This window comes from Bubalus bubalis, chromosome 10 (genome assembly GCF_019923935.1).
Source record: "Bubalus bubalis isolate 160015118507 breed Murrah chromosome 10, NDDB_SH_1, whole genome shotgun sequence".
In the NCBI taxonomy this organism is placed as follows: Eukaryota; Metazoa; Chordata; class Mammalia; order Artiodactyla; family Bovidae; genus Bubalus; species Bubalus bubalis.
Window position 1 is genome coordinate 28455460 of NC_059166.1, and position 23425 is coordinate 28478884.

Here is a 23425-nt window from a genome sequence, read left to right on the forward strand (position 1 = left end):
TTGCATTTCTTATCCATTCAAAATATGTGGAACGGGGTTATGTTTTTTCCAAGGTTCTATTTTTATTTACATGTTACTGCTGACATTTTTGAGTATTGTGTCCGAATCACATTTTTTAAACAAGCCCCGAGGTTGTCATTGTGTGATTCTGTAGGACACAGTGAATGTTTTAGGAATGCTATGTCATGTGATAGCCCAAGTGATTGGATAGTATTTAAAACCATGACACTGAATGAGATTATCTAAGGGGTAGAAACAGAAGAAGTTTGAGTCCAGGGGCACATGAACCATAAACTTCACAGGTAGAGGAGAGGAGGAGTCAGCAAAGGAACCATCTGGTGAGATTGGAGGAGTTGGCTTCTAGAGCTGTGGTTCTAGAGAGTGTTTCAAGGAAGCACTAATCCACTGTGTCCAGTGCTACAGAGAAATCAAGAAAGAAGAGTACTGACTGAGCAATCACCCTGAATATAGTCACATGGAGGTCTTGAGTGATTTTGATAAGTGCAGGTTGGGTAGAGTAGTGAGGATAAGATGAATTGGAGAAGGCTTAGTAGAGAAAGGGAAGAAAAGAACCTATTTCTGAGTAATCATGATATACATTTTATTTGATTTTGATACAAGTCTTTTTCAAGTAAGTTCTATCTTTAACAGGCATATTTATGTGTTGCATGGTATCTCATAGATCAGATCTACTTATAATTTTCAAAGATGACTATGGAGTTCCTACTGTATGCCTGGCAGTGGGAGGGAGGCGCTGTGTTTACGAGGGTAAAAGCTAGAATTGAGGCAGACTTCCTTGTGAATTGTGGTCCCACCCCTCACTAGTTGTCTGAAGTAAGCTTTGCTTCATAGTTCCTAAAATGGGGTTAATAGCCTATCTCATTCGGTCACTGTTGGGACGATGTAAGCTTCAGGATCTTATCTGACACACAGGATGGCTTAATAAAGATCATTAACTTTTTTAAAAACAATGCTGACAGTAAAATTTGGCTTTGAATTTACAATAAAGTCAGGGAGATGAGACAGATAAAAAAAAAATTAAATATGTAAATAAGTATGGTCAAAGGGATTACAGAAAATGGGACTTAAAATGGAACCTAATAGAGCAATAGCTCTGAGAGGGATTCACTCACTTTTACTGAAACCTGCCACTTTGCATAGAGACTATAAGCTGTTATTTGTTCAAGCCTCACAATCATGCCCTGAGGAGGCATTTCTCCCCAGCTCCTGGGAAGAAGACTGAGGCTCCAGGAGGCTCCTTCTTTTGCTCCAGCTCAACAATTAGTTGGGTAGCTGGATGCCCAGGCCCCTATATCTTTCCCAGCAGGCTGTTTTGCAATGCATCCCAGAAGATTTCTCAGAGGACTGAAGGATTGAGTGCCACTTAATGAGAGCCATGGCCAGTTCAATAACTCATCCATGTTAGGGCTTTTACTTCCTCTTCAATTCCCCTGCCTCTCATTCCTGTGCTCTGAGAAAAGTTTCCAAATAAACTGTGTGCACTCAAGTCTTCTCCACAGTCTCTTCATTTAGGGAAACTCAGGCTAAGTAACCATGCTAAAATCAGCAGGTGCAAGGAGGTTACTGGATTTGAGGGGTTACTGGGGAAAGAGAGAGGATGCAAGTCAGAGGGAACTGAAGCGAAAGGAAACAAACAGTAGTCTTCAAAGGAGGGATGCAGGGTCAGCAGGCGAAAGTCCGGGGCAATTCCCAGCCCAAAGCTGATCTTCTTACCCTCACTGTCTTCTGACAGGACCTTCCATGGCTGGACCAGTTCTCAGATGGTGAGGAAGGGTTAAACTTGATGCAGTCTATAGAGGTCAGCCTCCTAGGGCAGAGAAGGATGAAATGTAGAACAGGAAGCAAAAAAATTCTTAGCAAAACTGGGCTTACTCACACATCAGCTTTTCTTCCTGCAGACCATGTCTCACACAATTGACTGTAGCTTCGCTTTGCTTCTAAAGGCCATTTTTTCAAAGTATGTCAATCCTTCTAAGATGAGGTTCCTCTTCCGAGCACACAGGAATCGCTTGTCTGCAAAACAGATTATTTTTATTTATTACTGTTGAGCATGGGTTTCCCAAGTGGCGCCAGTGGTAAAGAATCCACCTGCCAATGCAGGAGACACAAGAGACATGGGTTCGATCCCTGGGAATGGAAGATCCACTGGAAGAGGGAATGGAAAACCACTCCAGAGAATTCCAGAATTCTCCAGAATTCTCCAGTATTCTCCAGTATTTCTTGCCTGGGAAAACACCATGGACAGAGGAGTCTGGTGTGCTACACAGTCCTTGGAGTCACAAAGAGTCAGACACAACTGAGCATGCATGCCATCATCCATCCATATATTTTATTTTATTTATTTATTTTTTCTCATTAAACTTTTTTTAATGGGTCTCAAATTCTGTGACAGATTTTTGGTCAAGTTGTTTTCATTAAAAAGTACTGATTTTAAAAACTAGTAACTTAAACTGCCACACACAAAACATATGGTCCACAAAAACATTCTCCTTTCCTTCTGAAGGTTTTACAATGCATTGTTATCATTAACCAGTCTTTTACTATTAAACTTAAATGGCCAATTGAGACAAACAGTTCTGAGACCGTTCTTCCACCGCTGATTAAGACTGGGGTGACAGGTATTGGGGATAATATTCATTTAGCCTTCTGAGCTTTCTGGGCAGACTTGGTGACCTTGCCAGCTCCAGCTGCCTTCTTGTCCACTGCTTTGATGACACCCACAATGACTGTCTGTCTCATGTCATGCACAGCAAAACGGCCCAGGGGAGGATAATCAGAGAAGCTCTTGACACACATGGGCTTGCCAGGAATCATATCAACGATGGCAGCATCACCAGATTTCAAGAATTTAGGGCCATCTTCCAGCTTTTTCCCAGAACGACGATCAATCTTCTCCTTCAGCTCAGCAAACTTGTAAGCAATGTGAGCTGTGTGACAATCGAGCACAGGTGCATATCCAGCACTGATTTGGCCTGGATGGTTCAAAATAATCACCTGAGCTGTGAAGCCAGCAGCTTCCATGGGTGGATCATTTTTGCTGTCACCAGCCACATTGCCATGACGGACATCTTTGACAGACACGTTCTTGACATTGAAGCCCACATTGTCCCCAGGAAGGGCTTCACTCAATGCTTCATGGTGCATTTCTACAGACTTCACTTCAGTTGTTACATTGACTGGAGCAAAGGTGACCACCATGCCAGGTTTGAGAACACCAGTCTCCACACCACCCACAGGGACAGTACCAATACCACCAATTTTATAGACATCCTGGAGAGGCAAATGCAAGGGTTTGTCACTTGGGCGAGTTGGTGGCAGGATGCAATCCAGAGCTTCAAGCAGGGTGGTTCCACTGGCATTGCCGTCCTTATGGGGGACTTTCCATCCCTTGAACCATGGCATGTTAGCACTTGGCTCCAGCATGTTGTCACCATTCCAGCCAGAAATTGGCACAAATGCTACTGTGTCGGGGTTGTAGCCAATTTTCTTAATGTAGGTGCTGACTTCCTTAACAATTTCTTCATATCTCTTCTGGCTATAGGGTGGCTCAGTGGAATCCATTTTGTTAACGCCAACAATTAGTTGTTTCACACCCAGGGTGTAAGCCAGAAGGGCATGCTCACGGGTCTGCCCATTCTTGGAGATACCAGCTTCAAATTCACCAACACCAGCAGCAACAATCAGGACAGCACAGTCAGCCTGGGATATGCCTGTAATCATGTTTTTGATGAAGTCTCTGTGTCCTGGGGCATCAATGATGGTAACATAGTACTTTCTGGTCTCAAATTTCCACAGGGAGATATCAATGGTGATACCACGCTCACGTTCAGCTTTAAGTTTGTCCAAGACCCAGGCATATTTGAAGGAGCCCTTCCCCATCTCGGCAGCCTCCTTCTCGAACTTTTCAATTGTTCTCTTGTCGATCCCGCCACATTTGTAGATCAGATGGCCAGTCGTGGTAGACTTCCCTGAATCTACGTGCCCAATGACAATGTTGTTGATGTGGGTCTTCTCCTTTCCCATTCTGGCTTAGGTTTAACGGTGGTTTTCACGACACCTGTGTCCTGGCGGCAAACCCGTTGCGAAAAAGCCATCCATATATTTTATACCTGTTATTTATAGTTAGAATTAACGAATATATATATTTGTATATTTATTAGAATTAATGAATAAATATTGATACATTATTAAAGTCCATAGTTTACTCAGATTTCCTTATTTTATACATAGTGTCTTTTTTCTGATCTAAGACCCCATCCAGGACACCACATTAGTTGGCATGTCTTTTTAGGCCCTCTTGGCTTTGGCAGTTTCTCATAGGTTACTTGCCATTGATAATCTTGACAGTTTTGAGGTGTACTGATCAGGTTTATTGTAGGATGTCCCTTTATTTGTCTAATATCTTTCTCTTAGATAGATTTTTGGGGAGAAAGATTGTTACTGAGTCCAAGCTCCCTCTGCTCACCACATGATAAGTCGATGAATCTGAGACGAGGTGTTCGGACTAGGAAGTGCCTCTATTCTGGAGCTGGCTGATGGAGAAGATGGCAGGCTAGCACCTCAAAATAACCATCTTATCCGGGCCTGGATGTTAGATTCTGGATTAGAGATGGGGGAGGAGGGAGGTGAGGAAACAAAGTAAAAAGACCATTTAATTCTAGCGAACATCTCTTAGAATGGCAAGCCTCAGGTAGGGCGATGTGTTAGTTTCACTTCCTTGCAGTCATTTTATGGGTGGTATGAAATGGAGTATCTCCTGTCATATCAACAAACAAAGATGTCACATCTATCTGTGATTCAGTCCTCTGCAAATGTGAATTTCTGAAAGCCTTAGATGAGGGGTGCCAGGGCGCTGTAGTCGTTTGCCACACAAAGAATTCAAGAATGTCACAGTCCTTCACAGGTGGGCAGGGTCAGGTTATCTCCCTGGAGGCAGGCCATTATGCATGCTTATAATACCCAAAGTGGGAAGATAAGGGTTAAAGTCACAGAAGCAGATCCAGCCTAAAATTCAGCCTAAATTAACCCTTCCCAGTTACAAGATCACAGAGGTGAAGTATACTGTCATGACACCATATCAAAGGTACATCCTGTCAATCTGACTCATGACCATTGATGCTGACCTTGATCACCTGGCTGGAGTAGTGTTGGTCAGGTTTCTCCACTGAAGTTATTCTCCTCCCAGCACTTCTCATCCTATTTTTTTTGGAAGGGATGCACAGCCCACAGTTGAGAAATGGGAAGTTACATTCCCCCTTCTTTAGGGCAAATACATTATTTAGAATTCTTCTGCATTAACTGAATAATTATATTATTTATATTATATTTATATATTTGTAATATTTATATATTTATATTATAAACATTATATAATATATAATGGAATAGATAGCTATTCCATTCCAGTATACATGCATAGTAGCATTAGAATTGTCAACCTGTACCTCCATGAGAAATAACCTCATCAACTTGGGTAAGCGCTCATATACAGTTCCTTTTTACCCTTAGTCTTACAAACACCTCTCATGTCCAAAGTGACTTAGGTCTGCATGTCTCCCTCCACCCACTTGGGTAAGATGGTCTAAAACATTCTTAAAACGTTTAGATTCCTTTTTCCCAATTTCATCAGTCTACAACAGTCTTTAATTAAAATCATCGGCGATGAAGTAATTTATGAAAGACTCTTCACGACAGTTTGCCTGATTACCACAGGGATGAATCACGGAGGGAAAGGCCCGCATTTCTGTGCTGCTGGAGGCGAGCTCTGAGTTGGCGGGGCTGCAGTCTGGTTCACTGTGACCTCTGCCTGGGAGCCCTGCACAAGGGACCTGCCATAGTAAGACACCCTCAGCTGTGCTGTGACGGTTTTGCGTGTGCAGCTGTCCTCCATGTGTTCAGGAAGGTGTGCTCTGGTGTAATTCAGCCTCTAATATCCGGGTATTTGTGACTCTGAAACACAACTTTTATTCTTACTGTTTAGTTCCTCAGTCTTGTCCAACTTTCTGTGACTCCATGGACGGTAGCCTGCTAGGCTCCTCTGTCCATGGGATTGCTCAGACAAGAATACTAGAGTGGGAAACCATTTCCTCCTCTGGGGGATCCTCCTGACCCAGGGATCGAACCCACATCTCCTGCACTGGCAGGCAGATTCTTTACCACTGAGCCACCAGGGAAGCCCGAAACACAACATACTTGGTTCTTTTCTTGTTCTTTGAGAAAAATCTACCTATTTCTTTTGAGTCATGGAGCTATGTATAGGGTTGGCCAAAATGTTCATTCAGTTTCCCCAAACTTCCTATGGAAAAACTGGAATGAACTTCTTGGCCAACCCAATAAATAAATAAAATCTCTCTCTCCAGCCTCAAGAATAGTTTCTTCCTCTTATTTTTTCTCTTTCCCAAATAGGATTTTTTTTTTCTTGAATGTGAGTTAAAAGATATTACAAGAAAAAGAGAGTTTAATAAAAAGGAAAACATGGACACAATTTTATAATACTAGCTTAATTTTTCTTAAAAAATGATGATAGTGAATCAAATTGGATAATGAAGAAAAGATTAGATATGTTATGAAAATAATAACATCTATGCTTTCTCTCTGGATTATGTAGTTGTTAAGCCATTTATTTAATTTGTTGAATATTTTGTGGTTACCACTCTGCTTATAAAAAATGGTTGCCAGTTTCAAGTCTCATTGAGGAGAAGGAGCCAGAGGGCATTGTAACAGATATGCACTAATCCTAAAACAGTGTTTGAACACGAGAGCTGGCACTCCTTAGCAGGACTCAGGTGTTACAACCAAGTCTTAAGCCACAGCAGAATTAGAAAAATATCCTACATGGAAACTTTTCTAAGTGGCATATAGTTTGAATTTCTGTTTTCAGTGAACAGAAGGGGAAAGGACTGTGAAATCCATTTTCAGTTGGGGACATATGAAGAGGGCTCATGGAAAGAGGGAAGCTAAAAGATGAATCCAATCTTTCCTTTGAGAAAATAAATCAGAAAAGCCCTATGTAGACTGGACATTTGGAATACCATTGCCTTTGGGACTCTTTCAATGGGAATGTTTGATCACAGATCCCTGGGAAATTGACCAGGCCCCTTGTGTCTGTGTGTGTTAGTCACTCAGTCATGTCCAACTCTTTGCAAACCCCTGGACTTTAGCCTTTATGTGTTAGTTACTCAGTCGTGTCCAACTCTTTGCAACCTCCTGGACTTTAGCCTACCAGGCTCCTCTGTCCATGGGGTTCTCCAGGCCAAATTGCTGGAGTGGGTTGCCATTTTCTCCTCCAGAGGATCTTCCTGACCCAGGGATTGAACCCAGGTCTCCTGCACTACAGGAGGATTTTTACTGTCTGAGCCACCAGGGAAGCCCTTCATTGCTCCATACTTTTCTTTATTGAAGTGTCTACCTGCCACAGAATTGTTGAAACCCTTACACCTCCTGGAATTGGAAAGCCACTCCTTCCCAAGCCCTGCCTTTTGGGGAGAGGCAGAGTTCAGGGAAGCCCTCCCTCATCTTAGGGAGGTGCAAGCCAGCGTGAGCAACCTGACAGTGGGGCCTCCTGTGTTTTGCTTCCTAGATGCCTCACTGGTCTCACCCTTGCCTTGGTCCCCGGAGGCACCCAACGTTATCTGAAAGATTTGAGGTTTAGGCACTACAGCAGTCTGGGCATCTCCCAGGCACATGCAGGAATGTGAGAGCACGGGGTTCCGCTACAGCATTAGCCCCAGTAAAAATAAAGGGCAAGTTGCTAGCCCTCAACCTCAGCTGTGTGAAATGAGTTTACTCCTCTGATCAAAATGCACCTAGAAGGCCCAAGTGCACCTGTCACTGATTAATCTCCCAGAGTCAGCCCAGTCTAATGTGCCTTCTTGAGCAGCTGAGAATGTGTGTTTTCACAGCTGTATAGTTTGACTATTTTTCTAGTGGCTTAGGGCTGGCTGGCTTGGTCTCCAAGTAGATCCTCCTTGGCCCATTCTTTCTAACTCTGACTTCTGTCCCCACTACAGGTCCTTAGAGCCACCCTGGGTGGTGTTCTGTCAATGATTGTTAACTTTTCTGTAATCAGAATGCCTAGATGCTGATTCTCAGCTGGGTTGTGTCTTTCCTACTGCAGGGAAAGTAACTTGTTCCTGGAAAAGTCTAGCACCTCAGTGTCTTGACTGCTAAGATTTTGCATATTTAGAGAAAGCTTTTCCTTATAATTCCCAGATATGACACTTTCCTCTCTACTCCCCCAAGCACCTGGCTTGTATTTCTCGTTACTGCTTCCTCTGCCCTGTGTTTACAGGGTCTGCCATACATGTCTTGCCCTCACCAGTCTATGGGCTCCATGAGTCCTGGGTCAGTATCTCATTAGGCTCTGATTCTTCACAGCATTTAATCCAGTGCCTGTGGACTTGGGATGTGTCTCAGAAAAAAACAATTCTTAAACAAATAAACTAGTGAATGGTTGAATTTATAACTATCAAAGAATTCACAGAAAGCTTTGCCTCTGATTGGACAAGAATGTCTTCTTCCTGGTGTTGAAGCTTCTCCTTGTCAGCCAAAGAGCTGCTTTAGGGAGATGTTGTGGTCACTGAGGGGTGGCCACAGGGAGCACTAAAACAGATCCAGGAAAGAGACATTGTCATGAGTCAAGCTTAGGCACTTATTTGGATAATAAAGGGTAATGCCGGAGTTTGTAATAAGGTATATCAGACAGTTACAAAAGTACAATATGAAGAAATAACTGTTAGTTGGAATCCTTTTGCTGTTAGTTGGAATCTTGTTGCTTTCAACTGTCAGTGAAAATGTATTTATGCTGGATAAGAGCTTTTAGACTCTATTTTTCCAAATGTAAATTTTCTTATGATTCAATACTATGTATCTGCAGAGTTGAGTCTGGAGTATTATGATTTGATAGAAAAATTCCCCAGTGTACCCCTCAAACACTCTCTGGTTGGCTGTTTTCTTTTTTAAGTTTTTTTTGTTTTGATGTGTATCATTTTTAAAGTCTTTATTGAATTTGTTACAACATGGCTTCTGTTCTTTTTGTTTTGACTTTTTTTGGCCACAAGGCATGAAAGGTCTTATCTCCCTCATTAGGGATTGAATCCACACCCCCTGCACGGGAAACCAAAGTCTTAAAACCACTGGACCTCCAGGGATGTTCCTGGTCAGTTGTTTAATTTAGAGTAAGCTAAAGGATGCCCAAGAGCTTTCCAATCTCTGAAACATTAGTTTATGCTTCCCAATGGTTTTTGAAAACACAATTATTCAAAAACAAAACAAAAGACACAGTTACTCAGAGTGCTCTTTACTTAGAGATCCAAATGTACTTCTTGTCATAAATATAATTTAAATAGTTAAATGTGATTTGTTATATGTTCAATGGCTCATTTGAATATATAGTGAATAAAATGTTAATATTTCAATAAGTACTATCTATTAACAAGACCTCAAAATGTATCAGCTATTTAATTAACACAATACCCACATTTTCCTCAAATACAAAACAAGAAGTACCTTCTGCTAGAAACTCCACACCATGATGATGTTCTCATCACAATTTGTGAACGACATTTTGTCAGAGCTGAGAGGAAGGGATTTCTCCTACAGCCCTGAGAGCCAAAGAAGTCTTTATTTAAAACTCCGGTGGGAACATGTCTATCCCAAACTGACACACTTTAAAATGGGTAACCATCAAGGACCTACTGTATAGCACAGGGAGCTCTGTTCAGTGTTAAGTGGCAGCTTGCATGGGAGGGGATTTCGGGGAGAATGGATACATTTATATGTATGGCTGAATCCCTTTGCTGTCAACCTGAAACTATCACAGCATTGTTAATCAGCTATACTCCAATATGAAATAAAAAGTTAAAAAAAATTCCAGTGAGGAAATGAGCATGTCACAGGACCTAAGACCTAAGTAGGAAAGGAAGGAAAAAATCATCACTCAGATTGATGCCTTCTGCTGTAATTGTTCTCCTATCACCACGTTCATGGAACCAGAAAGAAGTATGGAGGACACAGAGATGAGTTACCTATGTATCATATACAAATTGAAATCCACCAGTTCCTCTCTCCTTCCCATTATTTCCCAGTGTTCCCCTTTATGAAACAGGGTAACCTGATATCATACACAGAAGACAGTAGAGTATGGCCCTGACTTAAAGAAAACTTCTGGTGAAAATTTAATTCCTTTTGCTTCACAAAAATATATAAATTAAGTATCCCTCAAATTCTTTATGATCTGACTTGAGCATGGAATCCCATTGACTCATATATAGCATGCTATGTTTTTTGGTCCACCAAAGTGTGTTTAAAAATGAGATTTTGTGGCTTTCCTAAGCTGGTTTAATAATGAGGAAGATAGTCAGGCTTGGCTTTTCCCTGTTTTAAGTTAAATAAGGTTCTGATAAAAAACAAACCAAACTTCTCCTTTCCTCTGTGTTTCTCCTCTTTCATAGCTTTAGATCCTTCCAAAATACCTATCAGATTAAGGTGGGATGCCTTCGAGATCACTATAGATAGCAGAAATTAACTTTTCAACAGTCTTAATTTATTAGGCATTATGCTAAAAGCTTGCTATTCACCATCACTGGGCAAAGATATTTATGTGGGATGAGGTCTCCTTGATTGGAACCATAATCATATGCTGTCTGTTGCTGCTTAACCATAATCAGTGTCCAGGGAATTGCACAAGTGATCCGGGATTTTGTTTCAGAGAGATCCTGTACTATGCATAAGCTCTCTGTGAACAAATTCACCATGAAATCCCAGAAAGTCCAAAGATGAGTCATCTGGTATATGGTAGTTCTGGTATATGAATCTCTGATCAAGCTGGTGTTATCTGGTGTGTTGATCAGACTGTAAATGAGGGTGTGTAGTGGGTGGCAGATGTAGAAAGAAGGCAATTTGATGAATGGCAGCTGTTAAAATGAAACAAGGAAGGAGTAGCAGTAAATCTGTGGTTCAGGATACTCTACCATGTACAGAGGGGCCCTACGCTGACAGCGACAAGCTGGCAGAATCAAGGAAATGAATCGCTAACTTTGGAAGCATCGGAGGTGGCCAGAAGTTGAACACGTGCCCACAGAGAAAATGATTTTATTTTGTACACGCTTTCCCAGTTCACATGGACCCATCCCTGAATACACAGCAAACTCCTCCTCGAGAAGAAAAAACACACACACTCCTTCATTTCCCTGATTAATTTGTATTTTATATCAACATCATACATTTGGTTCCTTCTTCTCTTATTACAATCTATGCTTTCCTTCCTTTCTCTGGCAGGGTGAAATATGGAGAATCAGAAAAAAAAAAAAAAAAGAGAGACTATCTCAACTTGTCCTTAAAACAGAGAGTCCTAGTGTGGCTTTTTGAAAAGAGGCAAGAGTTTGTCAACTCTATGGGGGGGAAAAAGTACCAAACTGTGCCAGATTTCTTGTTTGTTTTGTCTTTCTTTGTGTATGTGTATGATAATAGGTTCTGCATATGAGTTTGCAAAGTTGCTGGTTTAGGCAGGAGGATATTTGTACTGTTTGTCCTTGCTGATTGAGGCAGGGCATGGGATCCACAGCTGTGAGAAGGGCAAGGATAGTTGGAATGGACACAAGGCACCTGTGTTTCCTGTTCATTCTGTACTCTCACTAGCTACTCATTCAGTTCTGGGTTATCTTTCAAAACCTCCTACAGATTCTGCCTCTCAGGAAACCATTTTCAATATACATTCCCTGATCTCCAACTCCATGCCTCATGAATCACTTTTCCCGTACTATTTCTAGACTTTGTGCATATCTCAGTATATTGAATCCTTCGGTTTGCATTCAGTTTACACTAGTATGTGAACCCCTACACAGAACTGATGTTATTTTGCCTGTAGCTCTACACCTAATAGTGAATGGCAGAGTAGAGACCAAGTAAATGTACATTTAACTGACCTGGCTGCAGTCATTTGGATATGGCACATGGGCAAGCCCAGGAATTCACTGCTCTCCAAGGGTAGGATCAATCTCATTGATACCTTATTTAGTTTTTGGCTCTATAAGTTTCCCTCCAAGCCAGTTCTGGTCTGTTGTGAAATGTCTTTCTCATGAGCCACTTCCTCTTCCATCCTGTTAACACACAAACACACATAGTCCAGGCAGAATGTTTCTTTGTAGATTCTAGGCAGTGATAGGGAAATGAAAATACCATATTGCATTAATCCTAAAACACAGATTTTTTTTTTTCACCTTATGAGTTGAAATTAGGGCATATCTTAACATTCACAACTGACATTTGGGAGTAGTATACTCCTCATTGGAGAAGGAAATGGCAATCCTCTCCAGTATTCTTGCCTGGAAAATCCCATGGACAGAGAAGCCTGGCAGGCTACAGTCTACAGGGTCACAAAGAGTCGGACACAACTTAATGACTAAACAACAACAATATTCCTGAAAACTAAATGAATGGTATTTTACCATTATGATTGGCCATGTCTTTTGCTTTCTGAATTGCACTTTTTTGAATTTGAATGATGGTGTCTTAGATCTCTTAAAATATGGTACTTAGGGAAGTAGTCCTACTAGCAGCCAGCCCAGCTCTACCAGGTTATATGGTGAATTCTGGATGCAGTCCAAGTGGTACGTTAAAAACAAACTTCAAACAGACTTTTTTAGAATAAAATGAGAAGATCAGACTTAAGGATCAGAAGGCAAAGTTCACGTGATAGTCATTGTTACATCTCTGGCATTTGACTATGTGCCTGTCATGTATATAATACATAAAGCATAAAAATAATTACTAACAGCTTTGGGGTCTTTACTCTGTGGTCACTGTGTGTTAAGTGCTTTTCATATATAAGATCATCTAATGTTCAGGACATCACTTTGAGTGGGTTTAAATATGATCTCTATTTTTCAGATGCATAGAGATAACGTGCTTAAGTCTGTAGACAGTAGGTGTCAGAGCTGTGGCTGGATCCCTAGGTCCATCTGACTTCAAAGGCCATGCTCTTGTTCTTAGTACAAAACTTTCTCCCCAGCAGATACTGATATTGGACAAGTGATATTTCTACTAATCTTGCTTGCTCAGAGTTGTCAATTTTTAATTCTCTTTCCCAATTGTTCACTTTCCCAGGCACCATAGTGTCCACTGGTCATTAAGTGACTAGATTTCATATTTGGATAAATATTGCTAGTTTGTAATAAACAGTATGTTATATTTTCTTAATTTAATGATAATAGGCACAATTCTATCAAAACCAAAACCCCCGTAAGAGCCATTTGGGTTCATGATGGTATTATACTTCATAAGTGCAATATAATAGAGATAAAATTTTTTAGAAGTAGAAGGAAAAAAAAGTACAATCTCTCTTTGATATGTCACCCTTGAGGTCATGGAAAACTAAGTTCAATGGGCTTGAACAACCTTCTCTGTTTGGGCCAAGATCTGTTTTTTCCAATACTGAGAATCCCAAGCATAACCTTAAGAAATGACTGAGGAAATTCGCTTCAGGTACAAAAGATTCTGTTAGACCAGTCAGTCACCTTTTCTCTCTCTATTCATTACAGAGCTCAGAATGAGGTGGAGGTTGGTGGGGGGCAGGGCAGGGGGAGTGCACACCATGCCCGCAGTGGGAGGCGCGCTAACTTAGCCCAGACTTCACTGAGCTATCGCTGGGTGTGGCAGGCACTCCCCTCCCCACCCCTACCTCAGTCACCTGGAGGCCTTGTTCCAACATGGACTGCTGGACCCACTCCAAGTTTCTGATTTATTAGGACTGTGGCAAGTCCTGAGAATTTGTGTATAATCAAATTCCCAGATGCTGCTGATGCTGGTCCTAGGTGCCACATTCGGAGAACCACTGGCCTCAACAATAGGAGTCCTAGGCTTGGATCCTGGATTCCTCACTTGACTAGCCATGATGTAAGGAAACTGTGATATAAGGAGTCTTGGTTCCTTATCTGTAAACTGAATGATAAACTACCTGTTCTACCCATCTTATGACTTGTGTGAAAAGAAAATAATACACTTGCCAATTACTTAAAAGCCTATTATTATCATTACTAATATTATTGTGAAAGAAATTATAGATTTATGGCACCCCAGCAAGGAGCTGGCAGAATGTTTGAATTACACAAGGCCTAGGAAACAATTCAGAGAATTCAGAGTAAATGTTAAACCCTGAAGTGTGCAACACAGCGGCATTAGGGACCAGCATGGAATGTGAATCAAAAGAACACGGGTTCTTATGTGGCCCTCCAAAGCTGCATGTATGTGTTCAAATCCTGGCTCCATAGGACTGGAATCAGTTTCCCATCTAGAAAGAGAATGAGAGGACCCACCTTGCAAGCTTGTGTGAGGGCTGTTCAGATAATGCATTTAAAGAACCAGCACAGTGCCTGACACACAACTGGTACTCAACAAATATTAGCTCCTTATATAGATGTCACCTTTGGGAAAGATTGAGGGCAGAAGGAGAAGGGGGAAAGAGGATGAAACAGTTGGATAACAACATTGACTCAATGGACATGAGCAAACTCGAGGAGGTAGAGAAGGACAAGGAGGCCTGGTATGCTGCAATCCATGGAGTCACAAAGAGTTGGACACAACTGAGTGACTGAACAACAACAAATACAGCCATGTCCCACAAGGCAGCCAGCTTCCTAATCCTTAAAGGCCATATTCCAACAATGCTGCTTCGAATGAGTAGTTGGACTCACTGACCTCCAAGGTTCCTTCCCAATGAGATCCTAATGTCAACACAAGGCAAATGCATCTGGTCAGCTGCCAGCAACCAAGGATTGTTTCCTTTAGCCTTCTGACTAACAGCTATACCACTCACGTCTTTGCCATGACCTACCATATAACCATTAAGCAACACTTTCTGGAATTCCCTAGCAGACAGAGCACTAACAGTAGAAAAATTGAAATTACAGGAGGATCAGTGAGTGGAGCCCTTTATTTTCCCCCTGGATTATGTGACAATCGAATCAAGTCTAAACCAGAGAATGCATGACAGTACAGTGAGCTCTTCACTCGCAGATGCCAGATAAGCTTCAGCGATCTGCTCTGGGTGGGTGGAAGTTCCAGACTTGCAAAACCTGGTAGTTAATAGAAGCAACAACTGGAGCAGAATTGCTGACTGAGTCGTGGAACCTGACGCCATGTCATGGGTCTGGAATGCAGTTAGCTCATGGTGCCATGCTGAACAGATTTGCCTTTTATACCTCATGCTGATTAGAAGTTATTCACTCAGGCTGCCTGTCTTCTTGCATATTACATGGACTCACACTTGGTCTTTTCAACTTGACATCACAGGCGATACAGATGGGCAGGGGGTCCTTGAACATGCCAGCCTGTTTCAGTGATAGCAAGTGACTGACTGGACAAAAACAGGAGTGAATTTGCTCAGCTTCTCTCTTTCTCTTCCTTACTAGGTTCATAGAGACTGGGAGGGTTGGTTGCAAGACAAGTGAGGAAGGTGAGGAGGGTACGGCAGTATAACTTGATCTGACAGCATTTGTTGCCTCTCTTGACATTCCTTGCCAGCAAATATAGAAAATGCAATTCTTTATATGAATGTCTAATATTTTATTTCTTTCCTGATTTTAAGTGAGGAGTGAGATGCCTTTTTCTCATGAAAATACTTCCTACGATTGCAGGATAATACACTCTCCAATTTTCAGACATATTTTTTTTTCCTGATTTAAAGTAAATTTCCAAGTTCTCTGCCCTCTGCTCTTCTGCTCCTGAATCCCAGTTGCCTTTAATTCTGAGGGCTGTTTCTCATTTTCTTCAATGGTCTCAGCCTCCAAAGTACTGACTTCTTTCCATGTGATTCATTGCCAACTTCCATGATGACTTCTAGATTCATAGTCCTTCCATCTCATCCACTTAGATGAGCTCTGTTTTCATCCTGTCTCAGTCACTCCCCCAGCAAATTCACATCTTACACTTGGTCACAACTCAGATCTGCTCTGCTTCCAGGAGAACAAATTCTAAAATCTGTCTTCTTTTCTCTCCCTCATTCATTCTCTCTCTCTCTTTCCCTTCTCCCTCCCTCCTTCCCCTACCCGATCTCTCTGCTTTTTCTTTCAGCTTTAGTAAGACCTCTAGCCCATGATCCTGACCAGGCCACCTACTCCATTACCTGAATTGGTTTCATTGCATCCACAGGAGTCTGGACGTAGTGATTGATCATTTCAATTCACCAACACCTACGATCCCCTCTGCAATGTCTCTTAAATCTGTCCTCACTTTTCATTCCTACCGGTTCTTCTGTCCTATCTGTTCTTCCTTTCTTATAATCTGCTTTGCTCTAACCCATATTCATTCCTGTTTCTAAAATGATCATCCTGATTTTCAATCTCCCTGAGAGCTTGTGCAGCTCATGCTCCAAATTTCTGTGTATGCTCAGTCATGTCCGATTCTTTGCAACCTCAAGGACTGTAGCCTGCCAGGCTACAGTATTCTTTTCCAGGCAAGAATACTGGACTGGGTTGCCATTTCCTCCTCGAGGGGATCTTCCCAACCCAGGGACTGAACCCATGTCTCCTGCATTTGAAGGTGGATTCTTTACCATTAGCCACCTGGGAAGTATCTTCTACTTTTTCCCATGGACTTTTTCATCCCTACCTAAAAAAATACCATCTTTTTTTTTTTTTTAATCTATTTCAAATAACACCTCCAGATCCCCCCAACATCCCTTCTCAGTGTTATATTTCTGCACTACTTGTAATGCTTTGTATATTTGTTTTATCTTCTCTGTGATGAGATTCAGTATACAGCACATGAGCTTTGGATTTAGAAAGAGATCTGGGAGAAGATCCCAGCTCTAGTATTTACCAGATGTTTGATCTTGGGCAAGTCACTCCATTTCACTAAAACCAAGATTCCTCTTCTGTATAAAGGGGATAATACACTCTACTTCATGGGATTGTTTTAATGATTCAATGAGATGAAATGACTGCCATATAATAGTCATTTAAGAAGTATTATTTCTCCCCTTTTCCTCCATTCCTTGTGTCCTTGAATATGCCTTATTCATTTTGTAGCCATTGAAATGTCAACAGGGTTTGGTCCTTTTTTTGTTTTTGTTTTTTGTTTGTTTAATCACTAAGACATGTCTGACTCTTCTGTGACCCCATGGACTGTTAGCTTGCCAGGCTCTTCTGTCCCTGGGATTTCCCAGGCAAGCATACTAGAGTGGGTTGCCATTTCCTTCTCCAGGGGATCTTCCTGACCCAGGAATCGAACCCAAGTCTCCTGCATTGGCAGGCAGATTCTTTACCACTGAGCCACCAGGGAAGCCCTATTTGATCCTTATGGACTGTCAATAAATATTTACTGAATTCACATGCCTGTATCATTGTCTTTTTTCATGTTGAAAGTTGTAACTCCAGCGACGGTGCTTTGTAAAATTTGCAGTCCATTTTTCTGCTTAATTTTAGTAAAACAATAGGTTAGCCTAGTACCAACAATTCTGTCTTCTCCATTGAGAAGGACCTGTGGCTGTGTGTCCTGGGTCCTGGACTGGAGTTGAGACCATTTTTTTGTGTGTGAAAAAAAACTCAGTCCTAATAATGACATCTGAGAAGATTCCCCTTCTGGTTACTGACTGAACATGATCCAATAGCATCGGGCCCCTCTCCTAGATGCAGAGCTAACATGAAATGAGCTGGGGAAGCAGATGCATTTCCTTGAATGCAGAGGTGTTACCGAAAGGGTGTGTATGGGGTCTGGCTGCTTGCTGCCAATAAATAGGCCAGGTTGATGGAAAGGAAAGTTTGCCTTATTTCAGGGTGCCAGCAACTGTGGGGTAGCGGGAGGGGGGAATAGAGGACATCTGTTCAAAGGCTGACACCCCCTCACTGGGAACCAGTGGGACAAGAGATTTTATAGACAGAAGTGGGCGGCAGGGAGGCAGCTATGTTTAGAAATAGCAGTCAGTTCTGACAGTCATCTTCAGATTGGTCATTGGTGGTCTGACCAGTGCCATTTTGATTGTTTTAGGTGTAGTTAATCTTCAGTTCCAGGGCCCATTTGTTGCCATTTCTTTGAGGCCAATTCTGGAAACTGTGGCAGCTTATGTCGTGAATACAGTCTGGTCATCACATAGTTAATTTCTCCACCTGGTGTCTTAGTGTCTATAAGACAGCTCACGGGATATGGCTCAGAATATTATCTATAACCCTTGAGAAAGAACTGAAAGTCCTTGACTATGCTCAGTGACTACATTATTATTATTTAGTCTCCTTTGATGGGTTCCTTTGTTTCCATATTTCTCGTATCTCTGATAAAGCTTATTCTTTGACTGAAGCTTTCCACATGCAAAAGGGGCAGAGGACATGGTGGGGGCAAGGACCATAGGGGCCTGCTCCATTGCAATCTCCCCTTTTCTCTGAAACTCCTCAATCTTCAGGAGGGATGGGTACGGAACGAGAAAGAGAATAAATTTTCATAGCACCTAGGCAAACATTTGAAAGTTACTAGAGGTTTCAGTGCAGTCCATGGGGTCGCTAGGAGTCGGACACGACTGAGTGACTTCACTTTCGCTTTTCACTTTCATGCATTGGAGAAGGAAATGGCAACCCACTCCAGTGTTCTTGCCTGGAGAATCCCGGGGACGGGGGAGCCTGGTGGGCTGCCATCTATGGGGTCGCACAGAGTCAGACACGACTGAAGCAACTTAGCAGCAGCAGCAGACGTTTCAATGAGGATAATAATCAAAATGCATCTTGTATTTTTCTCGGAATATATTTTCTGTTAATGATTAAAGCAGATGTACACTGTATTAATACACTTAATAGACCACAAACAGGCTGTTTTGGTTAACCTAAAAGTTCAAATTAGATCACGCATAGACCAGAAATATTTCCTCATATTAAATATGTGAAAATTTCTTCCATCATTTTCCGCTTTGAATTGTAATTCCTTTCATAGAAAGCATCGATAGTCAAAAATATCTTTCCAGCACTGCCAGAGTGGCTCTCTTGCCTCCTCTGGGTCCATCCACACCCCTCAGTGCTAGGCCTCCTTTTTATTTATATATTTGCCTACTTGTCCATATTGAGTGAAAACTCATCAGATAACATGAATAGGCTCAGAGACGTCATTAGGGAAATGCTTTATAGACCATACATTTCATCATTTATATCCAGCTGCCATGCAGACATTGTACATGTACTTTAAATAGTAGACTTAGATCAGCAGTGCTACACATGACAGCTTTCCTGGACAGTTTCTTCATCTTGAACACTAGGATCAAAAGTATGATTAGAAACAAAACAATTATTTTCCATTAGAAATCTGTCACCAAAATCGGATCTGTATTCCAGGAGAACTTTGTTTTCTTAGAGAGAAAACCAGATTCAGTCTTGCATCAGTTTCCTGTTAGTAACAAAGTTCATTTAACTAATTAAATTCAATCTAATCTTAGTTCTGGCAATGTAAAAAAATTTTTTTTTCAAAATTCCTTTTTAACAAACCCTTTGTTATATAAACCCTTTGTCATTTTCTATATCCAAACAAATTTGTCCTGTATTTCCTCATCCAGAAACAAACAACTGTAGAAAAAAGTTATTATCATTATTTTTCTTCAACAAAAATACCTCTATTCTTTATACCTTCTCTTTGCCAACAATACATATCCTACTTGCTTTGTATACAGAAATGTTTCCCTTATTATTTTCACATATTACAAGTTTTTACCCTTAAAACCTTAACAAAACCAAGAAACAAGTGATTGAAATGTTACATCAGCATTTTCTGATTGGCAAACTTAAGAACATATTCCATAACCTCAAAAAATTGCATTTTTTATAGCATAATTTTTCTTCAGTGGTATAATGTGTATGTTTAATAAAACTAAACATCTTTAGTTTCCCTCTTGGTCTTCAGTTCAGTTCAGTCACTCAGTCGTGTCCGATTCTGCAACCCAATGAATCGCAGCACGCCAGGCCTCCCTGTCCATCACCAACTCTCAGAGTTTACCCAAACTCATGTCCATCGAGTCCGTGATGCCATCCAGCCATCTCATCTTCTGTCGTCCCCTTCTCCTCCTGCCCCCAATCCCTCCCAGCATCAGGGTCTTTTCCAATGAATCAACTCTTCGCATGAGGTAGCCAAAGTATCGGAGTTTCAGCTTCAACATCAATCTTTCCGATGAACACCCAGGACTGATCTCCTTTAGGATGGACTGGTTGGATCTCCTTGCAGTCCAAGGGACTCTCAAGAGTCTTCTCCAACACCACAGTTCAAAAGTATCAATTCTTCGGAGCTCAGCTTTCTTCACAGTCCAACTCTCACATCCGTACATAACTACTGGAAAAACCATAGCTTTGACTAGATGGACCTTTGTTGGCAAAGTAATGTCTCTGCTTTTGAATATGCTATCTAGGTTGGTCATAACTTTCCTTCCAAGGAGTAAGCTCTTGGTCTTAAAAGAAGACAAAAGTAGGTAAATTCAGATTTGCTTGATTTGTAAGTGCTTATTTCTATTTAAGGTCAATTAAATAGTCCTCTTTTACAAATTAACCTCAGCAATATGGTCCAAGACAAAAGCATATATTGAGACATACAAGCATCCTGTTAGAGATCTCATTGTTTCATCTTTATACATTTCATGAATCAGACATTGCAATTAAACTTATCAGTTTATGGATAATAGAATAGCTGAATTTACAGACTCGGTGTTAAAAGGCTTCCCTCCTTTTATTTTTTCCTTAGTTTGAAGTTTTACAATTAACCCAAGGCTGGAGTTGCAGGCAAAGTGGACTGTATTTGTATTTCAATGACATGATAAGTGTTAACTTAGATTTTTCTCCTAGGCATATTTTTGTTTTTTCAGGATCTGAAAAAACTGTTTTATCAAGCTAGTTTTTTCTAACTACATATGTGAAACAAACTGGTTTTTGAATTTTCAAGAGTTTCGTCTTAACCAACTGTCTCTCCAGAGTCTAAAGAATACTATTGCCATGTGAAGTGAAGTGGCTCAGTCATGTCTGACTCTTCACAACCCCGTGGACTGTAGCCTACCAGGCTCCTCTGTCCATGAGATTTTCCAGGCAAGAGTACTGGAGTGGGTTGCCATTGCCTTCTCCAGCAGATCTTCCCAACCCAGGGATCAAACCCAGGTCTCCTGTGTTGCAGGCAGACACTTTACCATCTGAGCCACCAGGGAACCCCCATACATTGTCCAAAAAATAAAATTACCTTTCTTTTTCTTTAGTCATAATACTACAGCTAAAATTTTTCTTAATGAATTGAACCTAAATTTCCCATTTTACAAAAGGCAGCAAGAGTACCAATTATACAAATGAAATACACACTCATACACCAAATGACAGATCTGTCCAAGGGTGACTGGTACGGAATCCCAAACACTTACCCAAAACAAATGGTCCTCAATGGTACTCAAACAGCAGAACCAACTGGCCAGAATGCTCGAATAGCATTAGCACTCACAAATGGGAAGGTTGACCATGCACACACCAGTGGACTTACCCGGTCTCGGAGCTCATCAGCTTATCCCAAGTGCAAGTTTCCATTCCATCAAGAAAAAGCATTAAGTTGGCAGCCAGTGCTGAGCAGGGGAGAAACAGGGAGAATCCTTGAAACAAATAATTTTGGCAGATTCTAGGAGCGTCATCCAAATCCTCTACTTGTGGCTAAGTAGCCACAAGCACATACTGTTATGGCCACAGCTCTCCCCTGGAAAACTCAGGAGAACCATGAAAGCACAGGAGCCAGCAGTAGTCAGCCCCACGCTGGGCGACAGATCTGTTACTGAAAGGTGTATGTGGGGTCCGGCTGCTCGCCATTCAAAAGCCAATGAACAGCCCAGGTTGGTGGAAAGGAAAGCTTGCTTTGTTTCAGATGCTGGCAACTGGGGATGGGGGGAGCAGACATCAGTCCAAAGGCTGACTTCCTCCCACTGGCAACCAGTGGGGCAAGAGCTTTTATAGACAGAAGTGGAGGGGGGGACTATATGCAGAAACAGCAGTCAGCTCTGACAGTCATATTCAAATTGGTGGTCTGACCAGCGCTATCTTGATTGTTTTAGGTGGAGTTAGTCTTAAATTCCAAGGTCTTTGAGGCCAATTCTTGGAATTGTGGCAGCTTATGTCATGGGTATAGTCTGGTCATCATGTAAATTAACTTAACTTCTCCAGCTGGTGTTTTAGTATCTAGAAGACTGCTCACAGGATATGGCTTAGAATATTATCTATTACCCTTGAGAAAGAACTAAAGGTCCTTGACTATACTTGATGACTACATTATTATTATTTAGTTTCCTCTATTTTCCATTGCACCCACATTTCTCACTTCTATGATTAAACGTATTCTTTGACTAAAGATTTCCACAGACAAAAGGCAGGCAGAGGACATGGGGAGGTGGGGCAAGCACCTGCTCCATTTCAGAGGGTCCCCCTTATGACAATCTCATAGTATGACAGAATTCCTGGCAAAATAACTGCCTCTTGGAGGAAAAGCAAGGCTTCAAATTGGGTGTTTGTTAGAGGTATCATGATGTAGTAGAAAGATCAGTGAACTTGGGGTGGAAAGGCCTTTACTCACATGATATAGTATCATGATATATATATCATATATATATGTGCTCCATGATATATTAGCTATGGAACCTCATGCAAGTTACTGGTATCTCTTTTTCCTTTAAGAGATGATAACAAGGGACTTTCCTGGTGGTCTGGTGGCTGAGACTCCACATTCCCAATGCAGGGGGCCTGGGGTTGGATCCCTGCTCAGGGAACTAGATCCCACATGTGGCAACTAAAGATTCTGCATGTTGCAACTAAGACCAAGCTCAGTAAAATAAATAAAAGAAACCCCCCAAACAAAAAACTTGTACTAATTTCACTGTAAAAAAAATAAATAAATAAAGGTAACAGCACTACCCATATCACAAGTTGTTGTGAGTATTGAAAGTCATACAAGTGGAATCCCCCACTGGAGTAAATGGCATATTCAGAGAGAGCAGTTAACAAATATTAACAAGTTGACATGTACAGAGCAATTTCTCGTGAAAGACAGACCTAACTTATGTTGCAGACATATGATAATATACATTGTGCTGTCATGGATTACCTATGTACCTGAAGGACAGTTTTAAGGTGTCAACTTGGCTAGGCTTTGGTGACAAAATGTTAAGCCAAACACCAGTCTAGATGTTGAGGTGAAGGTTTATTTTTAGCTGTGATTAAGATTTAAATCAGTAATCTTTGGGTAAAGCTGATGACCCTCCATAATGTGGGTGGGCCTTGTTTAATCAGGCAAAGGCCTTAAGGAAAAAAGACTGCAGTCCCCTGAGGAAGGGGAAATTTCACCTCCAGACTGCCTTCAGACAGAAGCAGCAGGATCTCTCCTTCCCCCATGTCCAGCCTGCCAGTCTGCTCTGCAGATTCTAGGCTTGCCA

At 41.5% G+C, this 23425-nt stretch overlaps 1 protein-coding gene and 1 long non-coding RNA gene across 3 annotated transcripts; both read right to left on the bottom strand.

The window, feature by feature from the left end:
* Nucleotides 1–584: 584 nt before the first annotated feature.
* On the bottom strand, nucleotides 585–22058 carry LOC123327672. Of its 2 annotated transcripts, XR_006542317.2 has the most exons (4): nucleotides 21496–22058; nucleotides 11946–12119; nucleotides 1898–2034; nucleotides 585–1828 (listed from the first exon to the last, which is right to left on the bottom strand). It is a non-coding gene; the product is annotated as an uncharacterized LOC123327672 (long non-coding RNA). The 2 variants fall into 2 exon arrangements; XR_006542316.2 differs by lacking the exon at nucleotides 11946–12119 and having other exon boundaries at nucleotides 21496–22049.
* Nucleotides 2367–4090, bottom strand: LOC112587408 (elongation factor 1-alpha 1-like). Its single transcript, XM_044924180.2, has one exon. It carries the CDS (start codon nucleotides 4042–4044, stop codon nucleotides 2656–2658), a length of 1389 nt encoding a protein of 462 aa, XP_044780115.2. The 5' UTR covers nucleotides 4045–4090; the 3' UTR covers nucleotides 2367–2655.
* Nucleotides 22059–23425: the final 1367 nt, after the last annotated feature.

Excerpts from the sequence above, each read along its gene's own strand:
- LOC112587408 (XM_044924180.2), bottom strand. The coding sequence starts at position 4,044 with ATGGGAAAGGAGAAGACCCACATCAACAACATTGTCATTGGGCACGTA.